This window comes from Trachemys scripta, chromosome 18, assembly GCF_013100865.1.
Source record: "Trachemys scripta elegans isolate TJP31775 chromosome 18, CAS_Tse_1.0, whole genome shotgun sequence".
Classification (NCBI taxonomy): Eukaryota; Metazoa; Chordata; order Testudines; family Emydidae; genus Trachemys; species Trachemys scripta.
In genome coordinates, this window is record NC_048315.1 from 5,388,255 (window position 1) to 5,409,701 (window position 21,447).

Sequence of the window (21,447 nt, forward strand, 5' to 3'; positions counted from 1 at the left end):
GATGGACATTTTGAGACTTTTAAAAGCTAAGTAGCAATCTAAAGATGTTGAAAGTAGAAGTTTAACTGGATATTAAACTAAGATTCTTCGTGCCTGTTTATGGTGGCTGTTCAGATGGAAGTTAAAGATCTCATGAATTTTTAATTTTCAAGCATAGGAAATAACCCTGGTATCTTGATCAACAATTATATCTCTCATTAAAGCTGTTTCTAATGTTCATGACAGTATGTCAGTTATTCGGAACACATAATGGCTGCCAGGTTGGCTTTACACACTCCTTATATTGCCATGATCTAACTCATTATTCTGCAGAGCATTGTGGGATAACTTGGATATGAAAAGTGTTTCAGAAAATCAGAGTTTGTTCTGTTCTAAACTGAGAAGTCAGGCAGAACTGTTCCTCACAAGAAGTAAATTATATACAAAGTAACTTATCAGGAAAGAGATGGCAACCGTGATAAAAAATATTAGTTAGGGACATCTAGATTTGCTTCTGAAAAGAGAGAGAATTGAGGGATATGCTGAAAATGGAGGAAAAGGAGTAATAACCAAAAATGATCAGGCAAGTTTGGTTAGTTAGGCTTTTTCTTATTCCTAACATTCATTTTGGAGAAGTAATAGTTGCATAAGATTGAAGTTAGTTTCACATTGCAAGCCTGATAGAATAGAATAGATTCATGTGGATACAGTTAGTTCCCAACTATAATATAACCTTTCAATTACTGTTAATTTGGAAGAATATGTCTGAACATCAACATTAACTTTTCACTCCCAGGCATTCTAACTTTTTAATTTAAATATATGGAAGTTTTGTAAAGAAAGTCTACCATTGGTTTTGCATGTTAGACCCTATCAAAACACCCTTTCTGCCTTAACTCTCTTTTAATTACATTTGTGCTTTAGAAATTATATTCTTACATTCTCCACTTGTACATATAGACAGGATCCTCCATCTGAATGCCATAACTATGAAAAATGAAACAGAGACTATCTGAGAAGATAGTGACATATTTTTTATTTTCTCTACCGCATTGGCCAAAAGATGACATAAAACAATATATATTTTGTAGATCACTTTGGGGGCGGGGAAGACAGATCTTTTTTTTGTTTTAAATTAAACAGCAATTTGATAAGGATCTTCTTGAATATAATACTACTCACAATGAGTCAGGGCAGCAGCATCTGGCCATATAAAATCCTGTCTACAGAATTTGTGCATTACAATGCATAAACTACGTTCATTGTTTTTGCCCTATTTATTTACATATTTTAGTGAAAGAAGAAGAAAATGTATTCAGACCTAACAATTAAAGGAACACAAATAACAACAAAACAAATCTAGGTATTTTCTAAACATTTATAATATTAAAAATGCAGGAGAGTTCCTGCAGTTACTGCCTCTGTAAGTAGGGGAAGATAGCATATGACATGGAGGCATAGGAGATAAGTAGGGGGTAAAGGAGTCACAGAAGCTTTTATACATAAAAGAAGTGATAGAGATCCTGAGACCTGGCCTTGTCGGAGCCATCTTTTACAACATCCTATGAAAAGTCACCCCCGCTTTTGGATAATCAGGGTATTTCTAAATGCGGCACTTGTGTAGTTTCTCCATGAACCTAGTCTTCATCCATTCAGTTGTTAAGGAAAATATTGGAAACGTTTAAGAGAAAATCACACACTCAAAACAAACAAATGCACTGTAAAATCTTTAGTGATCCCTAGTTCTCTGTAGTTTTTCCTTTGCTTTATGTTTATAGGAAACTCTGTGATACGTGTGTTTAATGATGATGGGAAGCTAAACGTAGGAGGATTTCAATTAAGACTGAGAGGAGGGATGCCAACGAAGGAACCAGCAGCTTTTACACCATCTGCATTAAATCCGTATCCAGCCATTCCCTGCTGCACTATACTACTTCGATTGTTACCACACACTCAGGCAAGTATATAGAGTTTCAGCCATAATAGTTACTCTATCTGCTTGAAATGCATGCTGCACTGTGGAAGTCAGTCCTATATGCTTTATATAGATCAGAATGTAAAGGTGTGATTTAACTCCTGTTGGCTAATGTGCACTAATGAATACATTTTAAAAGTCCAATGTAGACCAGGCACAGCCTTTTTAACATTTGCTAAATTAGTTGAGTTAAATCCGAAGGAGGAGCCTTAGAGATGCCCTAGTCTTTAACTTGACCAGAGAAGCATGTGTCAGAAGCACTGGGCCTTGTCTACAATAGACTTTTAAAATATTTTTATTACCACATGCTAAAATCGTGCCTTTACATCCTAGTGTAGGCAAAGGAGTTGCATAACTGCTTGAAATCACAGTCTTTGGGACTGAAGTGTACTGTACCTAGATGTGACAGAGTGTAAGTTCACTAACAAGTACCAAATACACAAGGGACTAACTCCATCTTCCCCTTCCCCTCAATTTTCATAGATGCTCAGGGGAGGGGCTGTTAGAGGGGTTTGTGAGAGATGGAAAAAGGAGATTCTGGGAAGGCAGGGGTCTACATCCAAGTGCTGAGAGCTGGGTGAATTCCAAAATCGAGAATCTTTGCTGTGTATGGTTTTGCTTATAGTAAATTTATTTTTATTTACGCGGACAAAGATTTGCTACTGTTGAGATATCATTGCTGATTGCAGCTGTTTAATTTCTCCTGAGTCATCCCAATAGCTTACACCAGAACCCTGTAGTTTGACAGTGTTTTTACAGTTTTCAGTGCCTGCACCAAGCTACTTGATGGGATATTACTTCTCAAATGATGCTAAGCCCAATAATTCAGAGCTAGAGGTTATATCCAGCTTTCAAAAGGACAACAGCTTCCCAAAACTTGTACAAGACATGGCAATACATTTAATTAACAAAGAACAAAGCAAAGGTACGAAAACAAATTATTGCTACCTAATTCACAAATGCTCTTCCTGCTATTATTTGTTTTACAAACCATAATACAATATGATTACTTATATAGCTAACCTCTCTTTATCATTTATTAACACTGAGCCAAATCTGTCCTCAGACCCTCACATGCATCTCCTATGAATCCAATCCTAAAGGGAGATGCACATGGGTATCTGAGAGCAGAATTGGCATGCTGTTTTTACTGAGTAATATGTGTATTTGTAGCTAATCAATTTATTGTTCCTAATTGCTTAGGAAGCACTCAACAATAGTAGTTTCATGTGGAAGTATTATTATTCATGGGCACTACCTAAGGGATGCATGGGCAAGGTAGAATTTAAAATAATCCTACTTTGATTAATGTGACACTTACATTTAATCTTAATTTAACATCTATCCATTAAAACAGTAAGGCTTTGTCTACACTAGCACTTTTGTTGGCAAAATTTTTGTCAGTCATGGGTGTGAAAAAAACACTCCCCTGACCGACAAGTTTCTCCGACAAAAGTGCTAGTGTGGACAGCGCTATGTCAGCGGAAGACGCTCTCCCGCCAACATAGCTACCACCGTTCATGAGCTGTGCCACTGTAAGATCCATAGTTTAGACATAGCCTAAGAGTTCCTAATTTAAGTCTCTCGGGCTATGTATACACTTCAGCATGTACCTGTGTCCTAGTTTGAATGCATGTGAGCTTGGCCAAGCACAAGCACCTCCCCGAGAGTCCAGTCTGCAGAGACATGCTCCAGACCCAGTGTTGAGACACTGGATGGCATTTCAGGAGCACTGTCTGAGATGCAAAAGGTGGCAGGACTCAGTGCGGGGTTCATTCATGGCAGACTCGACGGACTGTTGAATTCTGCAGTTGTTGCATATTTTTCATGTATAGACTGGTACAGGACAGCTAGCACAGCATGGTGGGACCACCATGTCATGCAGACCTGAGATGACCAACAGTGGCAGTGGAGGTTTGTGAGGCCCTTAACACTGTGGTTTACCCACAGGTGACAGACATAAGAAATGTGCCTGAAATAATAGCTCTCTTGCAGAGAGTAGGGTCCCCAAACCCCTTTGCCTACCAGCAGGAGCCAATGAGTATGTCAGCCGAAAAGGTACTACTCCCAGTTTCCACAGGCCTTGATCAACCAGAGGCAGATTCAGAAATACCAGCGAAGGAAGTATGTCAAGGTGCATGGTGCCAGATTGCTGAGATCATCTGGCGTTTACCTGCTTAGAGAAGAAGTGACCTTATTTCCTCCTCATAACATTATCATCAGTTGGGTGTTGATGCTCACTCTTATTTTGAGAGATCTGTCCACTCCTGCTATGGTTCATGAAGCCATATTCTGACCTCAGAGGGCCTGGCAAAGAAGTTTGTCACACTTTTAGCAATTGCAGGATGGTGATGGAGTGTGCATTTGGCAGCCTGAAGGCAAGGTGGTGGTGCCTACAAAACCATGTGGATGCCATTGTGGCCAATGCCATCTGTATGATTGTGGCCTGCTATGCCCCGTGCAACATCTGTGAGGCTAAAAGGCATGGAGTGGTCTCAAGATACTCTGGCTTACAGGTTTGGTACAGACACAAGAAAGTGCCCCATCATCACTGATGCACCTAATGTCTTATTCTTCTATTAGTCTCACAGCAAAATGACTGACCTAGTATTCTATAATTGGTTAATAAAATAGTAGAACCATCCTGATTGGTTGATAACTTAGACTGATTAATAATTAAATCACACAGTGTTTTAATATCATGTGCTGCAGAGAGTTGCAGGAGACAAATTAAAGAGCCACTTGCAGCTCCCGAACCTCAGTATGAGTATCACTGAATTAGATGATTGGAGTGTGGATAATAGGGAGGTATGGGCAAAAATGCATCAGTTGACACATGTGAAGCCTACAGTCTAGACATACCTTTTGCTTTATATTTGGATACATTGTGTGGAACTTAAATGTTTAAAATTGTTATTTTGGATGTGTAAGTGCTGATTTAAGCATCAAAATGCAGAATTGGGCAATTTTTTGTTCAAAAGATATTATCAAAAAAGGCATTTCATCAATTGCCAAATTATATATAAGATGTCAGTGTTTGTTTCTGCAGTTACACTTGATCATTTGGAAGCCTGGTATGTGGAAAGGTTGGATGAAAAAAAGACATTCACGACCAGAACACTTTCCAAAATATATCAATATACATCACGCAGTTCGCTATCGGCAGGAAGTAGGCATCCGGATAAAGGTCAAACAAGCCTTTGGACTTAAAGGTGATTACAAATACTCAGAGATTATTATTTGTATTTTATTTATTTTAATAAGCAATACTATTTAAAACAAAACACAACAAAACTTTTCACTATGACCAAAATTCCCCATGATTGTAAATGTGCTTGTGATTTTTTTGCAGTTTTGTAAGTTTGCACAGGTAGTTTGTGAAATGTCTTTATTGCAAGTACCTCTGAACAATGTATAGTAATAAAATAAAGTAAATACTAAAGTAAAATAAAATAGTATGGCTAATTAACAGTATGATTGGAGAGAGAGAGAAATGTCATTTGTGTTTTAAAAATACACCTCTACCTCGATATAATGTGACCCGATATAATACGAATTAGGCTATAACGCGGTAAAGCAGTGCTCCGGGAGGGCGGGGCTGAATACGAATTCACCTATAACACGGTAAGAGTTTTTGGCTCCCGAAAACAGCGTTCTATCAAGGTAGAGGTGTAGTTATGATTTTGGGAGTTCCTATTCCCATCAACAATGATTTTCACAGATGAGGAACATAAAATCCATGCACCTGAGCATTAAGGGACAAATCCTACCAGCCCTCAGTAGCCCTAGGGAATCAGGTGGTTCTGCTCCATTGGGTGGATTCTGGAAACCAGCACAGAGAACCTGCCCCATCAGCATGTGACAGAGTTGCGCTCCACGGGGGCTGCCAGGTTCCCAGCAGGCAGGGTTTTTCTCTTTTGATGGGACCAATGAATCTGCAGTTTTATTGATCCATTGGCCATTTCTCCCAACTGCCCGAGGAAGCACCAGTCCTTCCTCTCAACCTCCACTGTATTCCTCAACATCCCACCTTAATATTTGGACTTTGCTAAGTGGACAGGATTTGCCCCGAAAAGACCAGGTTGTCTCATTGACAATCTATCTGACTTAATGTAAAAGTGATAAATAGCAATATAGTTGTACTTCTTGGTATTTTAGATGCCTAGTCATAAATATGTACAAATTAATCTTCTGTGCTGCCTATTTTTTTATGCAGCTGGTGGATATTATGTAAATGTGTTAGCCAGAGTCCTTAAGGGAGCTACAAGCATGCATTTGCCTGAGTTACCTCAACAATGGGCAGGAGAAGAAAAATTTCTAACAAGCCAACTTGACTTTACAAGTCTACAGAGCTCACCACGGTGGACGGATCCATCTGTGGTATGTAATAACTGCCTCTTTGCATTTGCTCCCCACGAATGGCCTATATCAGGAGAGAGAAGGATATTTACAGATATTTTTCTTTTTTTAAATAATGAAAAAACAAACTTCTGTGAGGTCTAAGGGTAATAGCTGAGCTGATAAACCCAAACTTTATAGGTATGGTTCAGCTTCTATGCCAGCTGTTATCTGGCACTTGAAATTTGATTGAGCAATTAGTATATAATATTCATAAGGAATGTCACACGATGACTGGCATCTGTGATTAAAAATAGGTCCAGCTCCCCTGTGCCAGAACAGGTGTGCTCCCAGTTAAACCAATTAAGGGGACTCTAAAGGATCAGAGGGCGCTCAGTGAAGAAAAAGCTAGAAGAGGAACTGTGGAGAGAAGCTGCAGGGAGAGAAGGTCTCCTGCAGTGGTCCCTGAAGAAGGGTATTGGGTCTGGAGGAGAAGACCCAAGTGAAACAGCACCTCAGCGAGGAGGGGCTGTTCACTGCTTAAAGCTGGGTGGAAGATTTGTTCTGTGAAGATTTCTTCTTGGAACTTTGTAAATAAAGAAACCTGACCCCAGGCAGGGTTGTGCTTTGAATGAGAGTGATTGTGTGGAGTTTAAGGAGACCTGAAGAAGGGGAAAACAGAGCATGGCACTGCAGACGCACCCCTGGCCAGGAGTGGTTGCTTGGGTGGTGGCCACCATGGTACAGGGAAAGATAAAGCAGTCTTATTTTCACCTAGTGACCAGTTCCCCAGGGGCTTGATTAATTAGATCTGTCTCCATTTGCATTAGGACATATATGTTCTTTATTATCAAAATAAATTTTATACTCTAAGTAAGACCTTGTTTCTAAAAGTGAGTGCTCTTTCCAGTACTCTGTAGCTACAAATCAATGTGCGATTTGTGCTCAGCAGTTAACACACTAATTATTAATGTTTCTGTTCATTTTATGGAGTTTTTAATAACATTATAGACGGGGCTGCTAGCATGGCCTATTGTTAAGGTTGCCAGACACTTCCCATTGTAAGACCCTGATTTCTCAGTGTGCACCTGCTCAATAGAGACTTAGAGTTTAGCAGCTAAAATCTCAGAAGATTCCATCCTCATTGAGCATGTTCCACCCCTCATATCTCCTATTTCTGACCAGATTGTGCATATGTCTGGACTATGCATGTGCCATCCCTGGCCTACAGGGGCAAAGAGGGACTTTCTCTTCATTCCAGCCCCAGTCTCAAGTTGGGCACCCAGAAAATGAGGAACACACAGTTAGTGACCAATTGTTGATAAGTTTGGTTTAAGTGACCTGCCTACTATCACATAGGAATTCTGTGGCAGAGGAATGGATAGAATACATTTATCCAGGACAGCACTCAAGTGCGTTAACCATGTGGCTATCGTATCTCTTCCTGTAATCCCCTGCCTCGTTTTCTACACACCTTCCAACTTCTGCAACAAATGAGACAAGGGTCCTACACCCAACTGTCTCCTTCACTACTCAAACCTGATTCCTTGTCAGAGTAGGCACATCCTGTGCACTAAATGGTCAGGAGGTTCTGTGGGAAAAAATAGTATGTGAGCATGTAATTAAAGGCTGTCTCATAATTAATATGCACAAGGTGATGAAATTAAGTTTGTACAGGCAGTTCCTAACTTTTGAGTTCTTGGCTTGCAATCTTAATGTTCTTTTCATGTAGTTTTTTGTATGTAATATATATTTACAATATAAGAAAATAATTGAATGCAATAAATCAATATGATTGATGTCATTTAATTTCTGTAACCCAACAGTTAACCCATTAGAAAATAGAGAATGAAATTATTACTGCTCCTGTGTGGTTGACTTGTAGGGGGAAGGAGGATGTGCACAGAAACCCTTTCTCCCTTCCAAGAGCACCCAAATGTTACATACCCATAATGCAGCTGTTTGTGCTGCATAAGCAAAAGAATTGGTGGTCCAACTAGTGCTATTGACACCACATGCTGCACCTTTTAAAGAAGTGCATATAGCAAGTGCTGTTGCTAAATACACGGCCGGCTCCAGCATTTCTGCCCCTCCCCCAAAAAAGCCACGATTGGCGGCGGCAGTTCAGCGGCAGGTCCTTCGCTCCTAGAATTGCCGCAGGTGCCGCCCCTCTCCCTGGGCCGCCCCAAGCACCTGCTTGTTAAGCTGGTGCCTGGAGCCGGCCCTGGCTAAATATGTTTCCTCCTTTGTGCCTGGAGGCATTATGGCTTACACAGGCATAATGCCTTTCTCCGCAGCCACTGTTCACACCACTCCAATGCTCCAGTGGATTTCAGAGACATCATTTAGCCCATTTTACATTCTCTTTACTTCGGCATGTGTGGACATTGTATCCACCTTGAGTAAATACAACAAAAGGTTTGCATTCTAAGTGGAGAAAAATGTCCTAATTTGGCTCCTCCTTTCCTCAAATGTATGAGGATTTTCTCTGCTACAGTTCGGAATTCTTCCTTCTTACATATAGCAGTCTAGTATATCTACTCTAGTAATAAGGAAATATCCTCATATTCCTAAAGTCTCCTAACATGACTGGCACAAATTAACAGTAGCAATTACAATTTATGTTAGATTCCCGAGATCCAGTTTTTAATAGAATCTGCCCCCTTCTCCCCCCCAACTGGAGCTAAATATTGATTTTTCACAAATGGAATATTTGTTTCAAAATTACAGGCTTAATCCTCAGAAATCTGTCAAAGCAGTTATTGTGCACCCATCTCTCTAGTGTCTAGTTGCCAAGTGAGCAAAGGGCTGGTTGGAAAGGTTTTCTTTGCTTGAATCTGCACTGTAACACAACAGGACTGAGGAAAGTAATCCTTTTGTCTGTGTTTCAGGACCAAGGCACCAGCATATACCCATACCAAGGCCAACTGCTGTTAAGTACTGAACAGGGGTAATGGATATAGTTTGTCCACCATTTACTGGGATTTGAATTCCATGGATCCACTATATGCATGTACCCACTGGCCTCTCCCAGGTTTGTGGGAGAGACGTACATTTCCTCCCTTTAGAGATTTGCAGTGGAAATTGCTTCTACAGTACACAGCAGTTGTGATGTGCTCCTGTGCAGATTCTCTACAATCTAGACCAACCAGTACAGCTGAAACTCATTGTTTTCACTGTCTCTGGGCATTGAGTTAAAGGAATAATCATACATTTTAAATATTAAACAGCAGAGTTTTTCTTTAAAATTAGTTTAACAATAAAACTGAGTTACAGTCTCTGGCATTGCATTCTGAGACTGCTGGCAATGCCAGGAGAAGGCTCAAAAATGGAGCTATGAATCAAAAACTTTACTTTCAAATACAGTTTAGTTAAATGATAATTCACCTTCCCTTATGGACTCCCAGACATCGCAAAGAGCAAAATGGATACAGCTTTCTTTTAAACAATTCAAAAGCCTGTTTTTGTTCAATATATGGTTTGGAGTAAAATGGAATTGAAAGTTGTGTGCCTTTTTCTCACAAATTATTGTGGTTTAATCATGCTATATTTGCTTTCATTGTCCTTTTGATTTATTTAAGTTCATTAAACTTCTAATTAAATTGCCTGAATTTTACCAGTAAATTATTACTTTATGAATAAAATAAATCAATAGTGGATGCAGTGGTTTGTACTGAATTGCTTATTTTAAAGGGCATTTGAACTTTCACTTTACTGGGGGAAAAAATAAAACTGGCCTTCAGGAATAGATTTTATGGCTATAGTAATAACCTTTCACATCATGATTAGCAGCATATTTCAGAATTAGAACAATACTGTGTTTTACTACAAACAGTTAGCTAAACCAAAACATGAAAAACCTCCCTCCAACTTCTTTATATATTCTAAACCTCCCTATAGGATCAAATTCCCCTAGTTCAGTGTTACATTGAGTGTTAACAATTGAGAACTCTTTTCTAAAAAACACTGCACAGATCTTAATATTTATGATACCCATGAAACTTAAAAACATCTGTTCTGCAGAGAAATACCTATTAACGTACACTTAACTGCTGAGAACTATCTTTCAAGTTAAGGGGCAAAATCTCAATAAGTTGCCTCACAGGAGTTAGCTAAGCCGTGGTGATTTCATGAAGTGGTGAGGAGGCATCTTTTAGCTGTTTTGGTTGTCAAGAATTAGTAATTTCTCACTGTCCAATTGCAAGTTTAAAGTGACAACCTGGATGATTTCATCCATTAATTCAAAGCACAGTGTTGAGAAATAGTCACATTTGTGGCATGTAAGTTTTGGAGGGTGCTTTTTTTGTTGTTGTTCAGTAAATTTGTTTTATTAACAATGCAGAAAGAGTTTTCAGTAGACACTTGATAACATTTCCCATATACATTCTGTACCAATGTTTATGCATCTTTACAGAAGAATATTCATGTGCTATCAGCTCCCCATGGTTTTTCCAATTGTGTGTTTGTTGGCAAAAATATATTTTTCTTTTTGGATTCAGTTTTCCTCCTGTGACATCCATCACTGGTAATGGATGCACCTAAATTGTACTGTCAAATAGCTAATTAAATCTGGTCATGTTAACTTTACTCAGTGGTTAGAAGCAGACACCCAGACCTCTAAAGAAGAATTCAGTGAAGTGTAATCTTTTTGGGTGGAACATCTTGAGACATTTCTCCTTTTCATATTGTTTTATTCTACCTTTAGTTTTCTTTGATTCATTTTTTTTTGTTTTTGTTAAATTAGGCCTCTCTCTTAAAAGTTCTGTATTTTGTTCTAGGTGTTACACCCTTATCTTGATGATCATAGTGTGCTTTTAATTCAAATATTTGGCCTGAATGCTATTTATGTTCCGGATCCAAGTGGACAGAGACCAGGAAAAGTAATCTCCCACCCTGGTCAGATCCTGGAGCTTAATACACAATCACAGTTAGGCTGGACTGCTGTTCCACTCTTTGACAGGTAAAGTGAAAAATATGTACTGCTATTTATCATTATGAAATATATGCCAATAGTCTAAAGTTTAACATATTTTCGTTGGACCTGCAAACATCTTCGGAAATTAATGGTGACAAGAACTGCAGATAGGGTGTTTTTTCATGCTTGAGAACTTCACACAAATGTTTTGTGAGGGAAGAAAGATGATCTTGTGGTTGAGGCACTAGAATAGGACTCTGGAGATATGGATTCAATGCCCAGCTCTGCCACAGTCTGCTTGTGGGGCCTTGGGCAAGTCATATACTCTTTATGCCTGAGTTCTCTATTTGCAAAATGAGAGTAATATTATCTCACTGGGTGTTCTGAGTTGCCATTCCAGCACTGACCTTGGTAAACCCAAACCCACTTAACTTTATTAATTTATGTTGTTGCTGAAGAAGGGAGAAATTTCACAACCTCTGAAGGAATTAAAGTTCCCACAGAGAAATCATTGATTTGGTTCTTTTTTGTTTCTGCAATGGCATTGTAGAATTCCTGCTCTCCATTAGCCTCTCATGAAGCTTACGTTTCAACTTAAACTCTTCAGATTTTCAGTGAGATGGTTATATTGTTTGTTAGCACTTCTATCCACTGACAGAAAACATCCTAAATATCTAAATTAATGGATTTTTAAAAATATTAAAATTGCAGAATGTTGGACTTCTGTGATAAGAAAACATTAATAACTAGATGTAGATTTTAAAACTGAGATTACATTGATTAATTCCAAAGTCACATTGTCTAGTGAATCTGCCCCTTTCTAAATTAAGATGGTAATATATGAGCTAACTGCAGGAGACCCTAACCTTGAGATCCATTTGAATAGTATTTCAGAGTGAGAGTTGTGTAGAGCACAGCATGTCCATATCCTCTTTGGAACACTTCAACCAATGCTGAATAATGAGATTCTAAAGTATGAATGTGTATTCTGTAACTTTGCAGTGAATGACATTTGTATAGACCCAAAAGCTTCGTAGAAGGCTCTCTTAAAATAATTCCTCATAATTGAATTTTTTATGTGTTTGGTATGCATAACCAACCATTCTGTATATTCAGACTACCTTTGTTACAGAAGCGAAAATATCTTTAGTAAGTTGCAGAGCAGCTTATAGGTTTCAGGAAAGCATGAACCCCTACTCTGTTTTTGGTAGGAAGACTACTGGGTATCTGTACAGATGATCAAAACATCCACTTTTGAGCAATAAGCAAGTTATTGAGAGAGCAGAAGAGGTACTTTATTGATCTGGCTGCTACTGTTTGGAGCTCAAAATGCCACTTCTTTATATCCAATGTCTATTCCTAACGGTCATCTGGTGAAAGAATTACGGTACTTCCCAGATGAAACAGAAAAATTTGAGAGAGTATAGTACAAAACACAATTGCAACCGTAGTGTTTGCCTGAGGCAAACAAGGTTATGGGATCCCCTAAACTACTCCTTTTGAATACTTACCCATTTCTTGAAATGGCTCAAGTTTGTTATCTTGAACTGATGCCATAAGGTTTTGCATTTTTCATATAAAATTATTTACTTCTGTGTACATCCTGAACAAAGTGTGTGTGTGTGTGTGTGTGTGTGTGTGTGTGAGAGAGAGAGAGAGAGAATTGTGGTGTTTGTGCAAATGAAAGATTGTAGTCAAGCAAAGTTTTAGTTCTGATCCTAGTCCTCTGCATATTAAAACTAAAAACTTTAGGCGATTTTATGATGTGTACAAATGTTAAGGTGATTAGTCTTTACAACTAAGATAGGGACATCATCACTGGTGGCAGGATGTGTATGAATACAAGTACATGTTCTTCTCCCCCCATTCCCTTCCTACTGCTCTCCCCATTTTCAGAATTAAAAACAAGACATGTATAGTCTTTGTCTTATCGCTGTCTTTTTAAAGTGTCTTCTACCCTGTTTCCTATTCCCACTTTATTTCTTGCTTTCTTTGTTTTGTTCTTCTAGTTTTTTGGGACTTTCTGTATTTTTTGTCTTTTTATTTCTTTTTCTCACCTTGAGCTCTGCTTCTAGCTCTTCACTTTCCTCTTTCAACCTATCTCTGTATGCACACACTGAATGTTGCCATCCTTCAAACTCAGTCTCCATTTCCATTCCTCTTCTACTCTAGTCTTTATATATTTTCTTTGCCTTTGCCTCATACTATTCCTCTATCTCTTTCACTATTTTAGCTTTCCCTACTCAACAGTTATTTTCTTTTTCCCTGTGTGGCTCCCTTCATCCCCCAACATATTGTATTTCATCTTGAAAACTGAGAAACTGAATGAGGATATGAAGCTAGGTATTCATCTTGATAATGCATAATACTTCAATACCTAGATTTATTCCTTTTATGTTTGTTCAGTATTTATTCTCATTTTTCTTGGAGAGGAATCTGCATCTAAAATATGCTGTTGGATTCTTCAAGGTCATAGATTGGATTCTTGTATTGTAACGGGCCTGTAGCAAGAAACAGGTAGAGAGGAAAGACATTTCTGTTTAGCAGGTTAAAATCACTACCACCTCCAAACCAATTTTTGTGTGTGTTAAACTCAGCATTAGAGTTGGTTCATCATCCTTCCAGCTGGAAGCAAGGTGTTGTAATGGGTAGTCACAAGCTGTTACATTTTGAGGGGCTGAAAAGAAAGGCAGGGAGGAAGGCTGAAGTTATCCTATGAATTGTGTGTTTCTTTGTGGGATAAAGTTAAAATAAACCAACAATATATAAGATTAATTATATAAAACTTTAATATAAAGCTGTCTGTTGTAATTGTGATTTTCTTTCTTTCTTTTGGTTGTCAAATATTTGTGCTTTTTCATTAAGTTTTGGATTTTTTTGGATCTTTCCAAACATTATGAAACATGTACAAAGAGTAGTAAATTAATTTGCATAAAATTGACTGCAAAGAGCAATTAGTCCTTCATTAATATGCAAATCTGGTCCAGTGGAAATTCATCTATATATGAGGCTTAAATATGCAAGTCAGTCTTGCTGTGCTAGAAACCCAGATGCTTTTATTTACTTTGAAATTGAGGGATTTGGTTAATGATGTTGTTGACAGGAAAACTTGAATAAATTTGATGATCACCGTCTTTCATATTAGCCAAGAACCACAGAAGAAAATTACCAAGTAAAATACCAATTTTATTTGGTAATTTCCTATTACCAATCTAGTAACAAAATGTCAAATACAAGGTAATAGAGTTAGATTTTTTAATGTAGTGAGCTTGAGACTTAAAATGTTCCATAAAGATAAAAGCAATTTTTCTTAAACTTTGGTTTTCCAGAGGGTAAAGACATCTGCATAAACTGTATGAATAGCATGCTATCTGGAGATTTAATATTAGAAAGTTAAATCAGTTGCTTGTTTCATTTGGAGAGACTATATAACCCCGGGAATTAAAAAGCAGGCGCTTTGGAAATGGCTGTTATCATTCAGCAATGGCCAAAGTGTTAAATGCCTCTTTTGTTACAGTTTTCACCAAAAAGGTTAGCAATGATCGGACAACTAATGTAGTGAACATCAGTGTAAATGGAGTAGGATCTGAGGCTAAAATAGGGAAAGAACACATTAAGAATTACTTAGACAAGTTAGATGTCTTCAAGTCGTCAGGGCCTAATAACTGGTTGGAAAACCATACTCCAGAGAGTGGTCATCAATGGCTTACAGTCTAGCTGGAAGGGCATATCAAGTGGAGTCCTGCAGAGATCTGTTCTGGGTCCAGTTCTATTCAATATCTTCATAAATTATTTGAATAATGGCATAGAGAGTACACTTATAAAGTTTGCAGATGATGCCAGTCTCAGAGAGGTTGCATGCAGTTTCAAAGACTGGATTAGAATTCAAAATTACCTTGACAAACTGGAGAAATGATCTGAAATAAATAGGATGAAATTCAATAAGGGCAAATGCAAAGTACTACCCTTAGGAAGGAATAATCAATAGCACAAATACAAAATTGGCAATGACTGCCTAAGAAGGAATACTGCAGAAAAGAATCTGAGGGTTAGAGTGGATCACAAACTACATATGAGTCGTCAATGAAATATTGATAAAGCAGATATCATTCTGGGATGTATTAGCAGGAGTATTATAAGTAAAACATGATAACACTGATAAGGCCTCAAATGGAGTGTTGAGTCCAGTTCTCGGTACCACGTCTCGGGAAAGATGTGGACAAATTGGAGAAAGTCAAGAAGAAAGCAACAAAAATGATTAAAGGTCTAGAAAACATGACTGTGAGGAAAGATTGAAAACATTGGGTTTGTTTACTCTGGAGAAGAGAAGTCTTAGGGGTGACATGATAACAGTCTTCAAGTATGTGAAAGGTTGTTATAAAGAGGAAGGTAATAAATTGTTCTCATTGGCCAGTGAGGACAGGACAAGAAGCAATGGGCTTAAATTGCAGCAAGGGAGATTTAGGTTAGACATTAGGAAAAACTTTCTTACTATATGGGTACTTAAGCCTTGCAATGGGCTTCCAAAGGAGGTTGCGGAATCCCCATCATTGGAGGTTTTTAAGAACAGATTGGACAAACAGGGCCGGCTCTAGGTTTTTTCCCGCTTAGATGAAAGGAAACGTATGGTTATGGGACTGCTAAGAGCTATATGCCACAGATGTTTTGTGCTCAACAATAAAAATTAATTTGGTAAGTATCTAATGTTTGAGCTTGTGCATCTAGGTTTTTTGCCGCCCCAAGCAAAAAAAATTTTGGCTGCCCCCCACCCTAGCCTTGGGCTCCCCCACACAGACCCCTGCCTCCCCAGCCCTGGGCTCCCCCCCACACCAGTGCTGACTCTGCCCGCTCCCCCCTCACCTCCAGCCGGTCCAGCGCTGGCAGGGTTGGGGTAAGCAGCAGGGGTCCCGGGCCGGGCTGTTCCTCAGCCCAGGTCCCTCCAGCCAGGGCTCCCTCCTCCAGGCCAGGACTCGGGAGGGCAGAGCTGGGGGACTGCCCCAGCAGGGGACTGAGGAGCTGGCGCAGGGTAGCCCCAGAGGGAGCGGAGCCCTGGAGAGTGGGATGCACGCCGCGCATGGCAGCGTCCCGGGCACCAGTCCCCACTATGGCCCCGCTGCTGCTCCTGGTCGCCCTGCCGCAGTCCCTGGGTGGCTCGGGCCACTTCGCCCAGCCCCGGCTGCGGAGCTGGGGGGCGGCCGCCCTGTGGCACCTGCAGGCAGCTCCATGTGCCCTGCGCGGTGGTCCCCAGCCCGAGTGTCCCACGCTTGGAGCCCGCTCAACCCAGTCACAAGGTGCGGGTGCTGCTCCCCGACACGAACCGCAGTGGTCCCAGGGCGCTCCTCCCCCTCTGCTACTGCTGGCAGTGCTGGCTCTAGACTTTTGTCACCCTAAGAAAAAAAAAAAAAAAAAAACAAAAAAAAAACCCGATAGTCAGAATGCTGCCCCTGAAAATTTGCTGCCCCAAGCACATGCTTGGTTTGCTGGTGCCTAGAGCCAGCCCTGTGGACAAACACCTGTCGGGGTTGGTCTAGATAACACTTAGTCCTGCCTCAGTGCAGGGGATTGGACTGGATGAAATCTTGAGGTCCCTTACACTCCTACATTTATATGATTCTATGATTGTTTTCCATTCGGTAGCAAAGCCAGGTTTTGAGCAGGAATGGAGCTGGGAGGGGGTGACGGGTCCATTATACCTATTGGCTTGAAAAGGTGCAATATGTACACCTAAAGGTGGCCAGGGGGCCAGTCACCCCCTGCCCTCCTATTAGCATCGCCACTGCTTCTATTCATTATGTAGAAAGCCTTTACAAAGACTAAGTGCTAAGGTCTTTGCTCTCAGCTTCCAGAGCCTGATTAGGAACCCTCTAAACCCACAGCCATAAGTGGATCACCTAAATTAATTTACAAACATCATATTTTATATATTTCAAATTTATAAAACCTTAACTGTTTCTTTTACTGCCATACTGTAACACAGGCTGGTGTTGAGATGCAGAGCTTTATCTTTCCCAGAGATCTATCATGTAACACTTCCCCTCCCTGTGTGTGTTTTCCACAAATCTTTTGAAGCACTGTGTATCCTCCCATTGTTGTTAGTTAATGTCACAGCATCGATCATCTTTCTGGGTGAAGAGTGGATGGGATTCCATTTTGGAGTCTATCACTGCTCCTTAATTACCTAGAGAGGATACTGTTGATTGATACAAAGTACTCCTCCTTTTTTCCCCTCTCACCCCCTTTCTTTGCAGATCTCTCAGGACCAAATTTAGCCTTGACATAAGTGGTCTCTTGGTCACTAGCTTCAGTTGTGCTCACTTACGCCAGAGCTGAATTTGTTTCCCATTCTCACATGTCTGGGAAAGTGATACTTTTAAAATAACAGAGAAATGCAGCTTAAATGGAGTGGTCTGTATTGCAGTTTGTAAAGCTGTGTAATTGTAAATACCCGAGGACAAGTTAACAGATTATGCTGCTCACGAAACTGCAGTTTGATTCCTGTGAATTCTTGGCACAGCTGTTTGGTATATAAATCCTAACAGTGGTGAATTCTAAATCCTTGATGTGCTGTACTAGGCAAAAAGTCTTTAGAGTAGTTAAGGAAAGAAAAATGTACTGGGTATATATTGAAGTTGGCTCTTTAGCTCATCACAATGATATTTAGTATTGCAGGTGGGTCCAGAAGCAGGGAACATAGAGGGAGAACTGAACATTCAGGGTTGAGACTTCAGAAATGTTTCAGTTGGTTAAAAATGAAATTTTTTTGATTTGACAAAACATTTTGAAACAATTAGTTTCAGTTTGCATCAAACAGTATTTTTGGGAGGGAGGGGAGATTGTTCAGTTCTACCCCAAACTGAAAAATCTATTTTGTGCTCAGCTCCAGTTACAAGCACATCTTATTTTATTTATTTTGTTACCCTTTAAGTAACACAGATGAGTCATATGTTGCATACAAGAATTCTATAAAATCTTTTAGAGGGAAATCCCTAAAATCCAGAACTGAATAATCCTCAGAATGGAAGCCACTTGAAATTTTGACTGTTACTCAAAAACATATCCTTTCTGACTCTTTTAATTGCTGTGTTCAAAGACAAGAATCAAGAATTGTATGGAATAACAATATTACTTATTTTCTTAATATTATATGTCACAGTCCATGTTCAAAGCCCTTACGAACTTTTCTAATTAGTCCACGTAGCACCCATGTGAGATATTGTCTCCGTTTAACAGATGAGAAAAAAAGATGTGGGGTAACTTACCCAAGGCCAGAGACAGTTGCAGTCTTGGAGCCAGGATTAGAACTCCAGACTTACTGATCCCAGTGCTTAAACTTCTTAATAACATCATCTGAAATTGAATGCTCCCAGCCAACAGCAGAGAAATGTACAGTTTCTGACTCCCAACTGTGTGGTCGTCTCACTAACTTTGAAAACTAATTTTTGATCTCACCACTCAATCGGAATAATCATGGGTGCCTCGATTTCTTATTTCATCTAGTTGACAGAAGGGAAACCACTCTTACCAATATGTCTCAAAAATATTTAATCAATAGACCTCTTAGCATAATAGTAATAACTTGAAGGTACATCCTGCTAAATTTATAACCTTTAATATCCTAGATTAATAAACACTTCAGCCTTCTGCCTTCGAGTTTATTATAAATAGATTATCTCCGAAACACAAAATCTCTTCAGTTATCATCTAATTACACTTCAGTTCTACATTTGTAGTACTAGGGACTCTATTAATAGTAAAATTGTGAGGGAAAAACAGATATGGCCTGTTTTGTCCATTTTTTGTCCTTGCTTCCTTTGCAGTGACTATGTGAGGAGTGGTGTGCACAGTGCTCCGTTGTTTCAGGGTTCTCCAAGTGCAGTAAGTATTCTGGATGATGATGAGATTTTTTTTTTTCTTCTGACAAACTGGAAAGAGAGGGGGAACGTAGTGAATTTTAATACTTATGAAAGGGAAAGACTGGTATACTAATGATGGACGTGGAACTGTTCACGTAAACCTTTATTCACACAATTTGCCTAGCTCATATGAGTTAACTTTGAGAAAAATACGAGAGTAAGGATTGTTTAGATGCTCTCTTTAAACTTCTTGCTACTCTTATACAACTTCAAACTTCCTTTCATGTAAAGTAGGATCCCAATGTAATGGCAATGATCTGAGCTAACTGAAAATACTGGTGGTTCAGTTAACCAAAGTTTCCCTAATCCATTCCCCTTATGGTTCCTGGAGTTACCAAAGAGAAAAGTACCAGTTTATTTACAGAAATTCATTAGTTCACAGAGTTCGCATGTGCAATAAATTCAAAATACACAAGGTACAAGGCAGTGGAGAATTGAGACGTAAATGGACATACTGTGTGTTTATTTTCTAGGCACCGCCTTTATCCATCTAAGTGACACACCCCTGTATAGTGATTGCATAGGCACTTGATCCCTGTGGGCACTGGGTCCTGCCATAGCTGGCAGAATTGATTTTATTTTGCCCTTCCATATGATGTAATCCGGCAGCTGGCATTTGCTGGGCCCAATGTCAACGGAATGCTTTGCTCTCTTGTCTTTTATATGAGCTCTTGGGTGTCTCTGCTGCAGGCTATTATTGTGGCTATGCAACTGCCTGTATATCTGTGTATATATATTCACATGAGCAAAGATTATTTCTGAGAGTAAATATTGCATGCCTGGGTTTCAAACGTTTATAAAAAGGTTAGATAAATTGTGGTACAACATGTTTTTATTGTATGAAATAAATTAAGCTTCAAAATTTCAAAAGATTTTATCAGTCCAGTATCAAGAAATTTGCCTTTTGAGATTGAACCCTCTCTCACTGCCTCTGGTATGATGGGGTCTGATATAATTTAGCCACATGGAACTATACATTCATTCCATTGGATTAAATAGCAAACATCTGCAAAGCATCATTATATTTATGAGATATTGCTCTAGTACACTTTTTTTATTGCCCTGGATTTATAACTGTGGTGTTAAATAAAATCTGCTGATTTCAAAATTTGAGGCAGTGTTTTGTTTCTTGCTGCTATTGATGCAAACATGTAAATCGCTATACCTGCAGAATTGTAGAAGAAGTTAGTTTAGGTTCCTGTATATGCAATAGCACCAAACTGTTGTGGCTTTAGGGTCCTTCTTGTAAACTGTAAAATTAAGAAATATGGTAGGTACTGGGTATTATGGTGTTGCGTAAACAAATATATATAGTCCAAAAACCATTCAAAGAGATTACTAAATAGAAAATGTGCTCATTATCCAAGAATACTAATAGATAAAATAGGCAGAGGACGACATTGTGCTTTACAAAATCTTACATCCTAACTTCCAGTACAGAAGCTTGAAGTGTGAAGATAAATGATGGACAGTTTATGGGAGTGAAAAATAGGCAGTTAATGTTTAATCTTTTTTTCTTGGAGGAATCTGACTTTTTCTGTGTATTTTGCAGGAATTTCTCCAGTCTGTAATCTCTCAGCCAGTGAAGGATGTTATGGCTGAAGGTATAAAGAAAAAGACATTAAAACTTTTGCCAACTTTTGGCAGTGTTACTCTTGAGTTTTGGGATGGTCATTACTTTGAAGAGGAGCATTATGAGCTACCTGTAAGTTCAAGTTTATATGATGGAAATTAAATCAATCATTCATACATTATACTGGTTCTCCTACCTCCCTAAGTACACCTTCAACGTCTTTCTTGGAAGCTTCTCTTAATTTCCTTCCTTCTGTTCTCCGTAGACCTCCTTAAGGTCATCTTCAGTCACTTCCTTTTTTCCCTTCACAGTTCATCACTTGGGTACCACATCCTCTCTCTTTTGTCTTTGTTCATTATCTCTCCACTTGAGGACAACAAAGCTACCTTTCCATCCCCATCCACTCCCTCTCTATTCAGTCTTACGTGTCCATATTTTTTTGGCATCTCATTCTGGTTATCGTGTGACACACTAAAGTTAATTATGGCAAAAACCGAAATCCCCTTTTTCCCAGCAGAATAATGGTTGAGTCACTAGCCTTCCTTTCACTCAGGATCACTGCTTCAGTGTTACTTTTGATTCTTCTGTCTCTTTAACCCCTACATCTGAGCTATTGCCAGCTTTTTTGGTTCTTCATCTGCAACATTCTCTAAATTTCATCCTTGCCCTCCTTTCCTATTGCTGAAATCCTAGTCCACACTTCGACTAATTTTCACCTTGCCCACTGTTACCTCCTCTCTGGTCTTGTCTCGTG

At 39.2% G+C, this 21,447-nt stretch overlaps 1 protein-coding gene across 6 annotated transcripts in view; it reads left to right on the forward strand.

Annotated features, from left to right (window-relative positions):
• LOC117867399 overlaps nt 1-20,683 on the forward strand; it is an 80,467-nt gene extending 59,784 nt beyond the window's left edge. For 2 of the 6 annotated variants that reach the window (XR_004643393.1, XR_004643394.1), the window contains 6 exons: nt 1,758-1,936; nt 2,714-2,879; nt 5,004-5,166; nt 6,171-6,334; nt 19,025-19,082; nt 20,673-20,683. Coding sequence is in view for 2 of the 6 variants with exons in the window: in XM_034752391.1 (XP_034608282.1) it covers nt 1,758-1,936; nt 2,714-2,879; nt 5,004-5,164 (506 nt within the window). In the remaining 4 variants the exon portion in view is untranslated. Of the gene's footprint in view, nt 1-1,757; nt 1,937-2,713; nt 2,880-5,003; nt 5,167-6,170; nt 6,335-9,183; nt 9,618-11,070; nt 11,185-19,024; nt 19,083-20,672 lie in introns of those variants that run through there. The other 4 variants (XR_004643392.1, XR_004643391.1, XM_034752391.1 and 1 more) reach the window with 4 other exon arrangements.
• The last annotated feature ends 764 nt before the right edge of the window (nt 20,684-21,447 follow it).